The sequence below is a fragment of the Mauremys reevesii genome, linkage group 7, assembly GCF_016161935.1.
Source record: "Mauremys reevesii isolate NIE-2019 linkage group 7, ASM1616193v1, whole genome shotgun sequence".
NCBI lineage: Eukaryota > Metazoa > Chordata > Testudines > Geoemydidae > Mauremys > Mauremys reevesii.
Window position 1 is genome coordinate 47205420 of NC_052629.1, and position 17539 is coordinate 47222958.

At 38.7% G+C, this 17539-nt stretch overlaps 1 protein-coding gene across 9 annotated transcripts in view; it reads right to left on the reverse strand.

The window, feature by feature from the left end:
- ARID5B (AT-rich interaction domain 5B) overlaps positions 1 to 17539 on the reverse strand; it is a 148844-nt gene that overhangs the window by 74678 nt on the left and 56627 nt on the right. For all 9 annotated transcript variants that reach the window (XM_039481429.1, XM_039481438.1, XM_039481436.1 and 6 more), the window contains one exon: positions 7636 to 7866. In XM_039481429.1, coding sequence (XP_039337363.1) covers positions 7636 to 7866 — 231 coding nt within the window. The remainder of the gene's footprint in view (positions 1 to 7635; positions 7867 to 17539) is intronic.

Genomic DNA, 17539 nt, shown 5'->3' on the forward strand with positions numbered 1-17539 from the left:
TACACTAGCATAAAACTGGTGTAAGATCAGAATCAAGACCATTATATTTTCCCCTTCCCTGGATGCATGGAGAAAACTGAAAGGTATTACCTCACCCACCTTGTCTCCCTACACCAGGCACTCACACTGGTATATTATAAGAGGGTTATCCATGGGTGTGGGCAAGTACATTTTTTAAAAGAGAACAACAGAACACTGAAGCACTTCTTTTAAAAGAGTAAAATAATGCAACATAGAAGAGTCTGGGGAGCACTTAAGCACGAAAGAAGATGCCATCTGTTGAACTTGTCAAATCTACCAACACATTCTGGTGCTGGATACAATCCCCAAAAGGCACAGAATTTGGGGCACGTTGAGGAAACGCTTGCTTTCGATCACAGTTAACGCCAGTTAATTAAGCTTCAGTAGAACTCTTTTGATTGAGTCCAAATGTTGGTGTGGTAAAGCATCCTTCCCTAGACAAATCTTCCGGATAATGAATGTTGACCATTCAGGAGAGCTGTTACTCACTGATACAGACTATATCCAGACTGAAGCAAGAATAACATGCATCAAGCTCTATTAATGATCCATAGAAAGCAATTACTGATTAATATTGAGAACAACAAAATCAATTTAGATGTAAGAGATAAATACAGAGTGGGGACCACAAAAAGAAGGGAAAAGACCCCCAGATACCTTTCCTGAGGCGGGAATAGCTTTTTTTATGATAGGAGGAAGGATAGCCCTGAGATTAAAATACACTCCTGGGCATCAAGAAATCTTAGCTCTAGTCCTTCCATTGAAATAAGTTACAGTGCATGTAAAGTAGCCAAATGCCAGTAACTTCAGTATTTTACTTTATAAAAAATGTTTTAGTCCAAATTGAGACCTACATACTACGGTTAGGTTAAAAAGGAAGCCGCTTTTGAGTTACAGGAATAAAGAAGTGTCACCAACATGAAAGTTCTCTATATTTTATTGCACTGGAACTTGTGCATATTTTTTAAGTAATTTTATATGCCAGTTTTTTCTAAACAGTTGATTTCATCTATGAGTCACAAAACTCTGGACGTGGAGACATATATTGAAAGCAATGACAAAACTTCAGTTATACTAGTACTAATGGCACCACTGCAATTTCTACAGCAGTCTGCTTTTATCCTGCTCAATCTTTATGGAACATTAGCTAACCCCCACAGACCTCTCTACTTTATAGCCCAATCCTGGAGCCCTCATCTCAGCCACAACTTACCTGGCCAAAGAAGACCAGCTAGATACCATTATGTTTTAGGCCACAGGGCATCCTTCCGTTACCCCATAAGCCCAGGAGGGTGATCATAATGCCTTATACCGTGATCCTAATTTTGCTAACCTAGGAAGCGAGAGAGTCTGCTTTCCACATTGTTTTAGGGAGAGATGTGGATTCTTTTAAGGAGATTATTATTCCTAATGGAATTGATATACTGTTGGTTTTTAAGGAGGGAGGGAGGGAAATGGGTACTGTAATGACTGTATGCGTCATTTTCCAATTAACTGGTTTTTTCTGTGCATTGCTCTTTGTATTTAAAAGGAATCAGTTTCATTTTTCAGGGGAAAAATTGGTATTAATAGTATAACTACATACAGCTCTTTCACTTTTTGGTATGAACTGTTTAGTAAAAGAATGTCCTTTACAGACACTAATAAAACTTTTAACTTTCTTGGGGGGGGGGGAGGGTGAACAGGTGTTTATTGTAGCCCAGGGACCAAACAGCTTTTTTAATGGTATATTGGGCCCAACGTGCTATAAAAGTAATCCAGAATGATTTACAATTTACCAAGCATATTTGAAAAATAAAGACGAAATATGTTATCCAGCTTTCTCTCACACTCTGCTTATATTTAGAGTAAGCACACTCACAAAATCAAGAAAAGTCTCCCTGTTAACTCTAATAGCCATAATACTGTATGTTATTATCCACCACACTGTTGTGATGAAACATTCTGCACCAGCTTCTCAGCTGGTGAGGTCCATGGAGCTGTACTGATCTAAGCATCTGATCCTCTGGCCTTTAAGGCCTGGGCCCAAACATTCTTATTTTCTTGCTTGCTGTTTGCTGCTTGTACCTGAAGCCAATTTGATATCTTGTTCATTACAAGCAACAGAAGAGACATTTGAAGACAAAGTTTCCAGAAGTGAGAGGCTTCTTTTTGCATGCAAATGTGCACATTGTGTGCACATCTACTACAACCACCCATACAAATGTGACAGTAGCACACAAACAGGTAATTAGACATCTACCCATCTGCACAGACAAGGCCTGATCCTCCTCTCACTGTCATCACTGTGTATCAGCAGTAGCTCCAGGTATGAACCTGGCATGATAGGAGAATGAAGCCTATCCTTACCTGATGTGCACAGACAATTGTAATAAGTGCATGTGCAACTCTAGGTGCACGTTTTCACCACACATTTCTGCACACTGACCCGCAACTCCCATTTTCAAAATAGCAGCCGTTGAAGTCTGTACAGACAGTTTTACCTATGGCTAGTCCACTGGAATTTATAAGGAAAATTAATAGGGGCCCTTACTTTTTTGTTCATTTCTCTTCTGCCTAGCACTAAAACTAAATGACATGGCCTTTACAAAAGTTACTCAATAATAGCAACCAAAAAAATGAATCATATGCAGTGTGTACTTTACTGATGGTTTTCTGTTTAAGAGAAATTACTCGCTGGCCCATAAGTAATCTTTTCAGGGAGTTTTTTTACATACCAGTTGATGTGGGCGTTTAGAGGGATGTGAATATGTGTATGCAGTCTAAGCACGCATGCATGAAAATACAATGGGATCAAGATGGAGAACCAGTCGCCCTTGATCCTTTTTCTCTGGGCTATTTGCCCCTTATGGAAGAATGGGGACGAGGGAGGATGTAGCAGGGATTCTGACACTGGCCTGCCTTCTGACTGGCTGTGTGAATGCCTGTTTTCAGACCAACCTTTCTGTTGGCCATCTAGAACCATAGCGGACCTAAAAGTAGTCACAGATAGGGATCATGCCTCTTGTTTGTGCCCCATACTGGACAATGGTGCTTCTGCCTTTTTGCCCAAGTTCAAAATTTCTCAGTTCTTTTGTTTGTAACCACTATTGCAGCTCATTTTCTGTATGGATGAAGCTTGTCTGCAAGGGTATCTAACTGATCTTCCTTGGGGTGGAGAAGACATGCTGTTTAACCACGGCTGTTTCCATTTACTTTGGGTATCAAGAGATGTGAACTCAGTTTGATGCCTTCTGTTTCCTGTACACATGCAAGCTCACAGCTTTTAAGCCTGGAGTCTCTAAGGTGCCACAAGTATGCCTGTTCTTTTAACTTTTAAGCCTGTTTGCTTTTGAGAGGGAGATCCTTCAAGACAGTTAGATAAGTTAGTAAGAATTTACCACCAGCAAGGGTGAAACTTCCAGGCTTCCTTATCACAGCAATCTTTTCCCTGGTAAATTTAAGAGAAATTAAGGGCTGGATATGAGTGGGTCCAGTCTCCACACTGGAGAGCTGTGCCCCTTATACATGCATCAGCAATCAGACTGTGAAGCCAGTTGGCTAAGAGGGGCCTTGGTAGGGTATATCTACACTGCAATTAAACACTGGCATCAGCTGACCCAGGGTCGTGGGGCTCGGGCTACAGGGCTGTAAAGCTGCCATGTAGATGTTTGGGCTCGGGCTGGAGCTTTGGCTCTGGGACCCCGTGAGAGGGGAGGACTCCCAGGGCTCAGGATGTAGCCCAGTCTTTGGGACCTGGAAATGGGGGAGGGTTCCATAGCCCAAATTCCAGCCCAACCCTAACATCTACACCACAGTTTTACAGCCCCGCAGCCTGATCCCAATGTGCCAGCCACAGGTGTTTAATAATAGTGTAGACTTACTATTTGTCTTTGGAAAAAGATATGGAGAAGAAGAAAGGGATGTGCTTATACCCAGACTCAGCTTGCAATGCCTGCGGGCATTCATTGCAGTAATTTATCTTAATTAACCTGAGGCCATACCCTGGTGGCAATCCTGCAGGAAGCTCTGTGTGAATGTAGGGGCCCACCCATGTGGAATTCCTCACAGGATCTGGGTCTAAAATCGTGCGCAGATATTCTTCTTCCACCCATGTCTGTGATGATTGACAGACACAGTCTAGCTGCCTTTGCCACTTACAGAACAATTTCCCACCTTTCTTTTTTTCATAAAGAACATGGAGACAAGATTTTTTTTCTCCTGTGTTGCTGTTTTTTTTCCCCTTCACTGAACAGAAAAAAAGGATAGGAAAAAAGGTCATACATAGCAGAACAAAATGTTCTTGCTAAAAATGCATAATAAAAACTGGGAGAAAGCTTTATGGAAGAACATTTCTCTCTATTAAAATGGTCTAACATGTACAGCAGCTCCTATGCTATGGTGAATGGAGTTCTTTGTCTAGGTGGTTTTGGTATCTCACTTGTTACAGACACTGTATCTAACACAAGGTGTTGCAGTTCCCGGAATAAGTGCAAGATTTTACTGAGTAGCACAATAAGTAAAGTAGCTCTTGCACCCACATCAGAAATCAGAATCGGTAAGAGTGTTCTCCTAAGGAGCTGTAAAATACCCTCTTAAAGATTTTCATTTCCTTTGTAATTAATATAGATATTTTAGGAATGGGAGAAATATACATTTGTATCTCTTCCTTGGCCTTTTGCAGCCTTTCCCCCACATTATCTTTCCCAGTGTAAGAAACATCCAAGGCTGTCAAATTAAATGTGTCTGGATTTTTTTAACAAACACCTTTTAAGAATTTTATTCACATTTATATAATCTAGTCTCCTCCTCAGATTTGACTGATAAATACCAGTGCCTTAGCTTAGAGTAATCCATTTATCTACAGTACCACACAGCCTCTGTTTAGATTTAGCAGTCATTACTTTACACATGTGACATCAATCTACATGATATCAGTGTAAACAGTTTGTATAACAAAGTGTTGCACATTTTATTGTCCTGCCAGGAAAAAAAAAGGCACTTTGTGTACTGCATGCAATCAAGATAATCTAACTGAGACTATACGTTTTACAACACAGACACAGAATTCTATGTAGCCCACTTTGCAACATCCGAACACAGCAGGTCTTGCAAATTTTACCACATCATTAGTTTTGTAAATATATTTACAGAGACTGCCACTTTTTCTTTTAGTTATTTAAAAAAACCTGCTGGTTAAATTAAACTGAATTTCAAATATACATAATGAATTGGGGGGAGAAAGATTTCTTTGGCTCTGGTTTGATAATCAGATAATTGTCTTGCAAAGGTCAAGAGAATGGCATAACTTTCAGAGGCTGAACAAAGGCACTAGCTGTAGTACACCGAATGTGGTTCCTGTTTCCCTCCAGTTCTCTTTGACTCACCTATTACTAATATTCCATGATATACTTACATTATAGGTCCAAGTATTTCAACAAAGCTGTAATCAAGGAATGACCCTGATTAAAATACAGTGCAGAAAAAAGATGGCATGCATCAAACTCCATAAAGCCTAAAATAACCTTCCTAATGTAAGAAGGATCGTCAGTTAAACCCAAACTTTATATTCCTTTCTAGATATCTCAATATAAATAAAAATGAAGATGACACTATTGTGCCATTGGACAAGATTTTTAAGATATTTAATTCATTATATTTTTCCCCAATACCAACCAATATCTCAGTTCAATAGTTTAATAAAACTCTATGACATTTTATTGCAAGTGAATGACATGTAGGACCCAATCCCTTACTCATGTAATCACAAACTTCAGTGCTGCCATTCACGGAAGAAAGAATTTCTCCCATGAGTTAATGACTGCAGGATCAGGCCCTACAAGTGGGCATCCTTTGTCTTATAATAAAGCAGTTCTGCACAGCATATATGAAACACCCAATTCCAGTCACTGAGGTGGGTTTGCAGCTTCAGAGTAACAATGTCAACTTTAAAAGGAAGAAGGCTCTAGCTGGTAAGTGCTGGGAAACCAAACAGGGAAATTTTCTCCCTATTGAGATTTCCTGAAAAACATGATTATGACCTAAATGGATAAACATAAATTGTCTTTCTAAAAGAAACAGATGCTATCTTGCAGAGATTTATGAATTTCATGTGTCAAAGGTATAGATGCTTAATGCTATAAATAATACTTTTTGCCATCCGCTGCAGTATTCATCCATCTGGTGATATGGCTAATAAAATTTGATTCTCACACCACAGGTAAGCTGTTCTGGAAATAAGCCTGGACCAGTTACTGAAGTTACCCAGCATGTACATAGAGCATGTACTCTGCCACAAATTCAGCTGTGCATCCTCTGGCACTTTGGTTAATCTGACAAAAGTGTTAGTCATCTGGCAGGCTGAATGGGCCAGATCTTACAGACCTTCCTTATGGCTTGAACTTGCAAAGTTCTGAGTGCCTCCTAGGAACTGCTGAGTATCTTCTGCTCCAACTGAATCAAGGGAACAACGCACAGGAAGGATTTAGCATTTTTAGAATCAAACTCTTAGCTTTGGCAACACGCCCATTGAAGTTACCATGACCGTCAGTCTAGATTTGCACCAATACATAGTGTATGATTGCTATTTCTTCTATGCTCTGTTAGAAACAAATAGTGTGGGCCATGGGTTTGAGCACCTAGTTAGAAGTCAGGTGCTCCTGAGTTCTAATCCTAACCTTTTTCTTTCATATAGAACAGTGAAAGCAACAATGTGACTACAAACCTCGGGCAAGTTACTTGGTCTCCCCCTGTAAAACAGAGATGATAATCAGAGGCATCTCCAGGCCCCAGCACGCCAAGCGCGTGCTTGGGGTGGCATGCCGCGGGGGGCGCTCTGCCGGTCGCCGGGAGGGCAGCAGGCGGCTCCGGTGGACCTCCCACAGGCGTGCCTGCAGAGGGTCCGCTGGTCCCGCGCGGCTTCGGTGGAGCATCCGCAGGCACGTCTGCGGGAGGTCCACCGGAGCCGCGGGACCGGTGACCGGCATGCCACCCTGCTTGGGGCGGCGAAATGTCTAGAGCCGCCCCTGATGATAATAATACAGTTGACTACCTCCGGGGCTGGTGTGAGGATTAATTAATGTCTGTAAAGCATTCTGTAAACTTAAAGAGCTGTAGCATGGGTAGGCATTATTATTATTATGAGCACTGTGATAAGAGATATGCAACAGCTGGTTTACAATGGGACACCCAGAAAGTCTTCTCTATTTTGCATTACTTAGCATGTTGCAGCAATGATTCCTTTAAAAAAAAAAATTCCATAAAACTAGAGTCCTGAAGGGAAAGCTAAAGTATAGGTTAACTGTCAAGGTAGGTAATTTCAAATCCTAACAAGTGTCCCTTTAATTTACACTGAATAATTGTGCTATGTACTCCACCCTAATAACATCAACCTTGGGTGTGATAAATAGAAGTTGTAATATGGAGACTGCAAGTAGATAAAAGCCCATTACCAGAGCCTTCCATCTCAGAAATAGTGAGCAGCACATTCGGTACTTAGCACTTCAAATGTAAACAGCATTGCTCTTCTTTAAAGAATTCGCTCTATTATCATTTTTCACTTGGAAACGTAAACTCTTAAATGGGGGGAAATGCTTTTTCTTGTCATACAAAGTAGGTAGCTGCAAAATGACTTACCAAACTCATCACATACGCTTTCATTTTCTATAAGAGTCGGGTGATCAAACGTATCCCGACAGTAAAGGATTTGGGGGTTCTTGCTGATTACTGCAATGCCACCAAGGGCTAAAACGAACTGGTCTGTTAGTATTGAAGATGGCTTATCTTGAACACGCTTTAGCATGGAACGATATCGACAGTACTGTGGATAACTGAGGATTAGCAGATTTGAATCTTCGTCATCCTCACCTGGAAGAAAAATATATAAATTACATTTAATATTACACGAGGGGTAATGCAACCCCCCCCAAAACAAATAAGGGAATGTACCAGTCACTTCTGGGGCACAATCCAGCTCGCATTGAAGTCAATGGCAAAAGTCTCATTGATTTAAATGGGAGCAAGATTAGGTCTCTGCTCTTCAAAGTTCTATCTTCTGTAGGAAAGTATTTTTCAAAAACAGAGAGGGCCAAAAATAATACAGACAATGATACATTCAGACACCTTTTTTTCTTACAGATTTAGGTCCGGACTCTAATACTGTTATTCACAATTAGTCTGACCTTACACCACTGGAGTAAGATACTACTCGGCTTAAGTGAGGGTGGCAAAATCTGCCCTTAGCTATTCTGAAAGTGATCTCACATTTCATGTAGTTTGTTGTAAATGCTTTAATAGAGATATTTCATAACCATTTGTACTAAATTCCTAATATAGTCTTATTAAACTAGTCCTTACACCATTTAAAGTCTTTTTAAAGGCAATTAATTGATCACTATGGATCTTCTTGCACCCTCCTTTGAAATATCTAGTATTGGCCACCGTCAGTGACAAGATACTGGACTAGACAGGCCATTGGTCTGATCCAGTCTGGCAATGCCTATGATCCTAAGCAATCCCACCAGATGGAAATAACTTTCCTCACATGAACTGTAAAGGTAGTAGCTCAACAAAACACATGTATAGTACAATGCAGTCAAATGAACTTCTCCATAGCTTCTTAATTGCAGATCCAAAATGGAAAACATCCAAAATAGAGCGTTTTCTATTCTGTTATGTTTTAAACAACATTAAGCATCAAGGTAGCTGATTCAGAAATATCACAATAACATTTGATCATCTGGTAACCAGTGCGAAATGTAACAGCAAATGATAGAACATGTGAAGCAACAGAAAGAAGGCCGCTACCCAGCTGTACTTCTGTTCATGTTCACGAAGGTCCTCACGTTAATTAGCGGGATCTATCTTTCTATGCATATCTACTGAGATGAGCTATAGTTTGTAGTTTACACTTTCTAGTCTACCGCTTCGTTACTGAGTAACCTAGCCGCTATTTCTGTTACTGACCAGATAATTAAATATTTAATCACGCTACCAGTACCCACATCACTTAAGAAGAAAAAAGGTTAAGAGTATACTTCAAATGTTGGAAAGAACAGTAGGTGAAATCCTGGTCCCACTGAAATCAAAAGGTAAAACTCCCAGTGAGAGGATTTTATTCTTCATGTCTACAGGTAATGCTAATTTTGATTAAGATTGTAAAGCAGAATACAGAACTTCTTTAAAAGTATGAAATGAGTGTTTTGAGTGGTTATATGGAAAAATATATACTAACATACTTTAGACTTTCTCCAAAACTCTACTGTTATAGATGAAAGCATTATTTGAAAAATCAACATTAAATGTTAAGCTGAAAGTAGTAGTTTTACAACAGTTCTTGAAAACAATCACTTTTCTAAGCACTGAGCCTTTTCCTCTCCCCGAGTCAACAGAGGAAACCAAAGCCATTCCTTTTTCTACATGCATGGGTAATACCTTTTGGTACACACCATCTGAATGACTGTTCTAAGAAAGGTAGACTTACACCTTTTGGTCAGTCAGGATGTGGTCATTATCTTTTTATTTATCCCGTGAGCCTATGCAACAACATGACTGAAAATAGCACCTTGCTGTATGTGTCTTTTCTCTTCATTCCTAAGAGCCCCTAAATCAGTATCAGGGGCCAGAGTCTTCAAGGGACAGCAAACACATGATCTATCCTTGAGGTATAATGAAAGTTTAATGTAGGCCTGCTACTGCTGCTCTATCTCTTCATAGAAATATTGGTGAATTGAACCTGTTGATCAGACTGCACTTTTCTTATGCCAGGATGTGGTCAGCCTTTGTAACAAGGTGTATATAAATATGCCTCCCATAAGTCTTTGTAGCAAACCATTTGTTTCCACTAAAATGTATGATAAGTCACTACACAGAATTCTGTATGCTATTCTGGGCTTGATGAATGACATTTTAACTCAAGCTGATACCATCAATTAAAGCCAAATCACCATTTACAGAGCTGTTATAGTACATATTTGTCGCTTTAGCTATTTTTTTTGCTTCTTATGCAATTCGTAAGCGCATAAACAAACTTGTATGGAAAGCAAACCATGCAATAACTGTCGCCAAGAATGCTTTGTAATGCATTTTTTCCTTCCCTATTCACAACAGGTTCAACAGATAAATCTAAGAATGAATAAAGAATGGATAAACTGCACATTTGTTTAGCGAAAGACAAACAGTGTTCCTAGAACAAAGATTTTCTTTCAACCACACCCACAGGAGAAAAGAAAATCAAAGTAGCTCTAACCCTAACAAAATAGGCCCCTGAGGAAAAAAAAAAGGAGTTTTCTTCTAACAAAATCTTGTAGGTGTCATCTGATTGCATTAGTGTATTTGGCTGTACTTGTCTGTATAAAATAATCAGAATGAGTTTGCTCCTATAAACTGATATTTAAACTGTGATAATCACTTACCCTTAAAATATGGAAAAATAATTTTATTTAAAAAATATTTCATTAAGATCTTATTGAACAGAAGACGTTAAATTACTGAAGCTAATTTTAGTTTCAATAACGAGAACTGTACATAGTAAAAGATTATACCTACAGTACATTGCTTGTAAGGCTTAACTGAAATTACTCTAATCCTATGCTTACATCATAATTACATATTTAATAACCTCTTTCAATGTCAAATTTTCATTTATTTATATATTTCAAGTTAAAAACAGATTTCTGAAGAGAAATGGTAATTACAATGTGCAGTTCCACCCATGCTTTGCAAATACTAATACTAACTATATATGTATAGATTTAATCCATATAGTTTCTTTGAAGTGGTGGGGCAGCTTTGGCATGGTCTGGCATTCATGTTGAATTGCATGTTGTTCAAGTTGTCTTTGTAAGAACTTCAGGGAACACCAAACACAATGAATCTATGCAGCATTGACTTTCCAAATGAGTACAGCCATTTTTGATCTTTCAGATCAAAAATTACTTACAGAAAGAAAAGAGATATACAGAAACTTGCTTTTTGTTTGCTTGTTTCGGAAACATCAGACTATAATGGTTATTGCTAACCACCATAATCTACTTCTAACATCAGTAAGCTTTTTTCTTTCTTTAGAAAGACCTTCACACCAGGATTTTATAGAGCTTGATGGAAAAAGTATGCATGTTCCTTCCTGCACCTAATTGCCTCAACTGCAAAATCTGCCAAGTATTTTGCCCTTTAGTTCTTTTAATCGTATTAGTGTGAATGCATTTTGATGCCAATAGAAACAAACATTTAAAGATTTTTGCTTAAAAGATTCCAAATATGTATTAGGCCTATGTTAGAAACACAAATTCTCCATTTCCTCCCCGAGTAGATGTAGTTATTTTTCAAAAGAAAATGAATTTGCTCTTCTCATAGGACTAAATGTCTAGTTTCAACCCAATTTAAGCAAAATAATGTCAATATTCACTGCTCTCACAATGATTTATGCTATCTTCTGTTACTTTATTATATTAGACATTCCTTTCTCTAAGCTTTATACTTTCATTGTGCTCCTAGCAACCAAGCAAAGGCTGAGCACCAACTTTATGTACATGGCACAACTCCAGATTTCACTGTTATTGATAATTCTATTGAAGTTTCAATTTAATTGCTACTCTGTTGTGACACAGAATATTTTTCATAAGACATTTCTCATTTTCTGTCCATTCATTTCTGATATTACTGAAAATGGATTTTTATTCCAGAAAACATAAGCAGAACAATGATACAGATAAGAGTACATACATCTGTTACTATCATTACCAACACTGTAATGTGAAGCAAAAAAAAATTGTGAATATAATTTCTCGGAAGGTAATTTTCCTTTCAGTCTAAGTGCTCTTAGTCATCTTACAGTTACTCAATGATTTCCTGTTCTAATTACAAGACATTATACAGAAAGACGTTTGTAAAAGGGAAATATGCTAGTGCATAAGACTCAATAGCTTGAATTGGCTGGTAGTATTTAAAATTCCAAACTTGTGCATCAACTTTATCAATTCTCTGTTCCAGCTTTGTGCAATGTATCCTACCACAAATCTAAATATCTCCCCCAAGGCAGTTAAGTTAGCACAAATGTATACATCAAAGAGGAAAATACACTCACAGTTAAACTGCTGAAAAAAAGATCAGTTATTTTTTTCTCACTGAAGCTGTTAAATTGGAGGCAAGCCAAGGCAAGGAGTGGAAAATATTAAAAAGTAAAAAGCTTGATTAAAAAGAGACAGAGAGATTCAGTCCTAAATCTAAATGAATATGCCACAAACTATTTCATAAAAACATACTGTGACGTAAATTACACATCAGTATTGTACTGTTGTGGTTATTTTGAGAAATGGTTTGTACTGTAAGTCAGCTGGTAAAGCCCCACCCTTAATGATTTTGTAATTCTCTACACAGCAATCAACTGAAGCAGTCATGAAATTGCCAAGAAGGAAAACAGACAGAGCTGTAGAGTCTGTAATAAAAAGATAATGTACTTTTAACATAACAGAACTAGAAGATTGGTTTTATTAACTAAAAAACTACTAAAAGGTCCCAGGCTTGCCATTTGTTTTGATAAATGTTAACACAGATCTTCATAAGATAAGCAATGAAAGTATAAGAGGAACTAAATAAAGTGGGACGATGCATTGGTGTATGGGTTGCAAAGAGAACAAGGCAGTTATTTTGAAAGCACAGCAAAAATAAAGAAAGATGCCAGGCTTTGACCATCAAACTTTTTTTCCTGAATAATCTGCAAAGGAAACTATGAAGAGCACTAACACAGCTGCTTTCTTTCGCTGCAGATTGTTACGAAGAAGGCCTCATGGATGACATGCCTATCTTAATTTATTTACCATTTTCTGCATACATTGTTTTGGCTACGTTGCCAACAAGAAGCAGAGAATCAGTAATGGATGAAAAAGTCAGAGACTTTTAATGATAAAGAATGGACAGTGCTAGCCATGTCAATGACTGGGACTAGGGCTTTCAATGGGAGTTGAGTGTAGGGTGACCAGACAGCAAGTGTGACAAATTGGGACAGGGAGTGGGGGGTGATAGGAGCCTATACAAGAAAGACCCAAAAATTGTGACTTTTTATAAAATCGGGACCTCTGGTCACCCTAGTTAGGCGCCTTTCAAAATCCCAGCCTGCATCCCTACAGTGAGACTGGAGTCTTAGCTCAAAGTCATTAGCTATCACCAAGGCCAGTTAAAATGACAGGTCCCCACCTGGGGCACCTGGACCTGCAAAGTGGATGCATCCATCCACCTGATTCTCCTTTCTGGCACTGTCAGTAGGTGACACAGTAGCCAGCCTGACCCCTTATGCAAAGGCGAAGGCCCATATTTGTGCAGGAAGTGGCTATCTTACCTGCACCTACCATCTGAGAAGATGATAAAGCTTTATCCCAGAAGTGCTAATGAACCATAGAACTGCCACCCTTGAAAGAAGGACTCTATCCTCCTATCTTTACCCCTCTGTAAAATCACACGTGTACGAGAAATGGAGACACGTGTGGCTGTTTCAACAAAAATCAATGACTGTAGACCATAAAGGAAGTAAAAACAAACATACACCGTGAACAATAAAACAATAAAATCCAAGAGCCGTAACACAGCTGTCCAACTGGGATAAACAACTATACACATAATTATTAAAAACAGTAGAACTGTGAGAAGGGAGGGAGAAGAAAGTCGGTACCTGGTGTGCAGAGTTTTAAACAGACTCACCAGGTGAATAAGGACCACCATTCCTCACCAGCCCCTTCTACCACCATCCAGTCACAACTTCCTTGTCCATTGTCAGGTGTGTGCAACTGATGCAGTTTCAATATCAATAACATGCTAAATCTCTGAGTAGTCCAGTGGGGCATAGGACATTTCTCTTCACCAAAGAGCCCTTGCAGGCGAGTTATTGTTGGCTGGGTTGGGAGAATTAATCAGCACACACTGCTGTCCTTTCTGGTAGTCATGAAGTGAATGGGTGCAATAGGGACCATTTCCCTTTGTCCCAAGAAATAGCTGTGACTTCAACTTCATCACCACGGGCTTCAATCAGCTATGCTATGAGGGCGGAGCATCTTCTGCATTCTATAGCATACCGGTGATCTCCCCCTCCCACCCACTCCCAGAGAAGAGGGAGCACGTTGAAGAGAACTCTTAATTTCCAGCCTAACATTTCATTTCTGCTGTCTTCATTTGTTCTTGTAAAACTACTTAGTATGCCTTGGTTAGGTAATTAATTACAACACTTTTTAAATATTAATGTTTGAATTATTGTATTTAATTCATGAAGAAATGCAAATAAAATAATTAGTTAACCCTGCTAGATGAACCTGCAAATCTTTGTTTTCAGAATTAAATAAATTTGGGTAAATTACCCACACAACAGGGATACTGCTTTGTTGACAGGACTTTTAGGAAGAAAAGCCACCCATGTTTACATGTCCCTGTTTTATGCAACTCCCCTCTGTTTGAATGCTAATACAATCAAGAACAAAGGCAATGTATTATAGTATATGGAATAACGTGATTATTAATGTGTTTACTAGATAATGGCAACATTAACAAGTTATCCCTTACAATCATTTTCCATGGATATTTAGCTGTCCTATTTTATTTTTAAATCGATAACTTCAAATAGAAAAGATACATGGCCAATATACAGAATGAAATGCAGACAAAAATCTTTCTGGATGTGTCAGATGTTTTTCCCCCCATAAGGAGAACAGGGGACTAATTCACAGAGTCTTATGTCATTTCCATAACCCTTCTGTTTTCTGTAAGAACATCACCAGTTCAGAGAGTTCCTAAAATTAGTTTAACATCTGAAAGAAAGAAAACACTTACAAATCTACTGGAGACTGAAACTACTGTTCAATCCCACGGCAATGCAGTCATATAAAACCCCCAGAACTATTTAATATGTACTTAAAGCCTAGGGCTGAAGAACATTATCTTACAGCTAGTGATTTGGATCTGATCTGTTCTAGTCCTACTTAACAGAGTCAAAACTGAGTATGTTGATCAACGACTGACAGGGGACCACATAATCAAACCTTCCATAATATTTATCTTGTTAAATCATTTTGAATTCAAATAATAAATTCAATTTTTGTAGAAGATGAAAGAGATTTAATACTGAAAAAGAGAATTATCTATACAAGTTTCCAACCATGCAGTCTCATCATTTTTTATACCATGAACTAATATTAAGCTAATCAAAACCTCAGCTCCTGAGCTCCTGCCCTGTCCTTCCCCCACAAATCTTTTGTATATCTTGGGAAGCAGGTTATGAGGTGCTTCTAGCATTTGAAGAGGAGTTGCTGACAAGCATAATATTCAGCTCTTATATAAACTTTTCATTCATAGCCCTCAAAGTGCTTTACAAAGATGAGTAAATCCCATTATCCCCATTATATAGATAGAGAAACTGAGAGAGGGCTTAAATAAAATGTATCCAAGGTCACAAATTCTAGTAAATGACAGAGCCAGTAAGAGAATTCAAGGAAAAAAAACTAGTTAATGGATGTTTTGCCATTGACTTGAATGGGGCCAAGATTTTCACCCCAGTTTTTCCCAATTCCTAGTCCAATGCACTATCCACCATTCGCTAACATGCTTCCAAGAAAGACCAAAGAAATTGGCAAAATTCCCCTTGGACATAACCAAACAACTCTATGAGGTTGTTCTTGCCTATTCCACAGGCAAATTAGGTTGAGAAAATAAGAGCTGGCTCAAGACTCTCCACACTTTCTATATCAGACAATTGCTAGCGACTCCCTCGAAGCTCACAAATCACACACTGAGAACCACAGTTTTCTTTCTTAAGGAAAAAAAAAGTCTGTTTGAAAATTATTTTCTGTGTCCTATCTCACCTTCACTTTACAGAATTATATTTTGTGTCTTCTTGGTGTTCTCCTCCACACTATCTTCCTTCTCTCGTCTGATATTTTTCAGAAAATTTAGCTCTTGCAAAGGGTACAGCCAAATTCAGAAATGGGCTCTGATGTGCTCTCCTATCACCCCCCAAGAGATTAGAGTGGTACGACCCAACCCAAACAAAAGTGAAACTAAAGATTTGTTCGCTCTCTATTTTTAAAGCTATAGGACTAGTGTTGGGAATGGGTCAACCCAAATCCTCAAGATGATGGATCATTTCAGGGAATCACACACTGTGATACAAAAGGTTTTGTCATCTGCCTTAATTAGACCTCTAAAGAGAATGTAGATGGTGGAAAGGGAGAGTGAAAACAGACCCAAGCAAAGGCTCGCTGTTCTCTTTAGCACATTGAATGTTCTGTAATATGGAACATTCGAGTTGTATGTACATCAGCTTTGAAATAAATGTTTATCCTGGTTGTCTTGGTTACTGATAAGACACTTCAATTACACTGATAATGAAAAGAATGAATAAAAAAGGGGGTAAAATATAATTTGGGAATATGACGAGGCTAAGAAGAGGAATCAAGTGACATCAAACAGTCTGACAGTAATCTAAATGGCCTGTAATCTAAATATCTATTTTTCTGTATTTGCTTTTAAACAATCTAATGCCCAAATATGGCAGCTGCTTCAGTTTTAGCAAACAAATAGTAAAAATCTCTTTTAATAATGAAGGAAAAATAATATATTTTGCTTTAACTGAATTCAAACACCATTTCATTTTTTTCCCGCCATGGGATCTGCACAGTGAACAGCCAGATAATAAGTGTTATCATTCACACAGACATAACTGAACCAGCACTTTGTAGTTAAATGCAATTCACAAAGTGCAGTTTAACTGCACCATTTTCAACAGTCACTGAACACCATCCAACGCACCAGTGAAGCGCAGTTAAATGCAGGCCCTGATTCTGCAAACACTTTAGCAGGTGAGTAACTTTACTCATGTTAATAGTTCCATTGACTTGATGGGACTACTCATGTGCTTAAAGTTGTGCTGATGCTTAACGGTTTTCAAGACCGGGGCCAGACATTATACTTTAAAAAAAAAAAAAAAGTATGTTTTGGTCTCCTTCCATCCAGGATGCAACATAGCATCTTCGTTGTCCTGTCCTGACAAAGCAACTTTAATTTTGAGGCTCTAACTCAGTGTCAGGTGGCTTAGTAGCAGGGCTTTGGGAGGAAAATGGAAAACCTAATGTTTTCAAACCATTTGTCCTTCAGTGTCGAGGCATTCTGAGCATGCCCAGTGCTGTGGCATGCACTTCACACTGTTTCACTAGTTGCTACGGTTTTAGCTACCTACCTCAAGCTGAGGAAAGGGCACATGTATACCTTTCCCTAAAGCCAAAATCAAAATGTTTCTACAGAACCTCCTAAGCCAGTTATTTGATCAGTAACAACAAATTTCTGCCACTTCTGGGTGTCCTCATGTACCCTGCCTTTGATGTCTGACCTGAGGAAACTGAGAAGATGAAGACCTACTACCAGTCCCACCAAATTCCATTTAGAGGTCCCAACCCTCCATTAAATAGGTTATGTTGCCCTTATTCTGCCAGCCTGAAACAGTCTGTCTTTCTCCCCATTGCGCGCACACACACAAAGAGAGAGACATTTATGCACCATTAGTTAA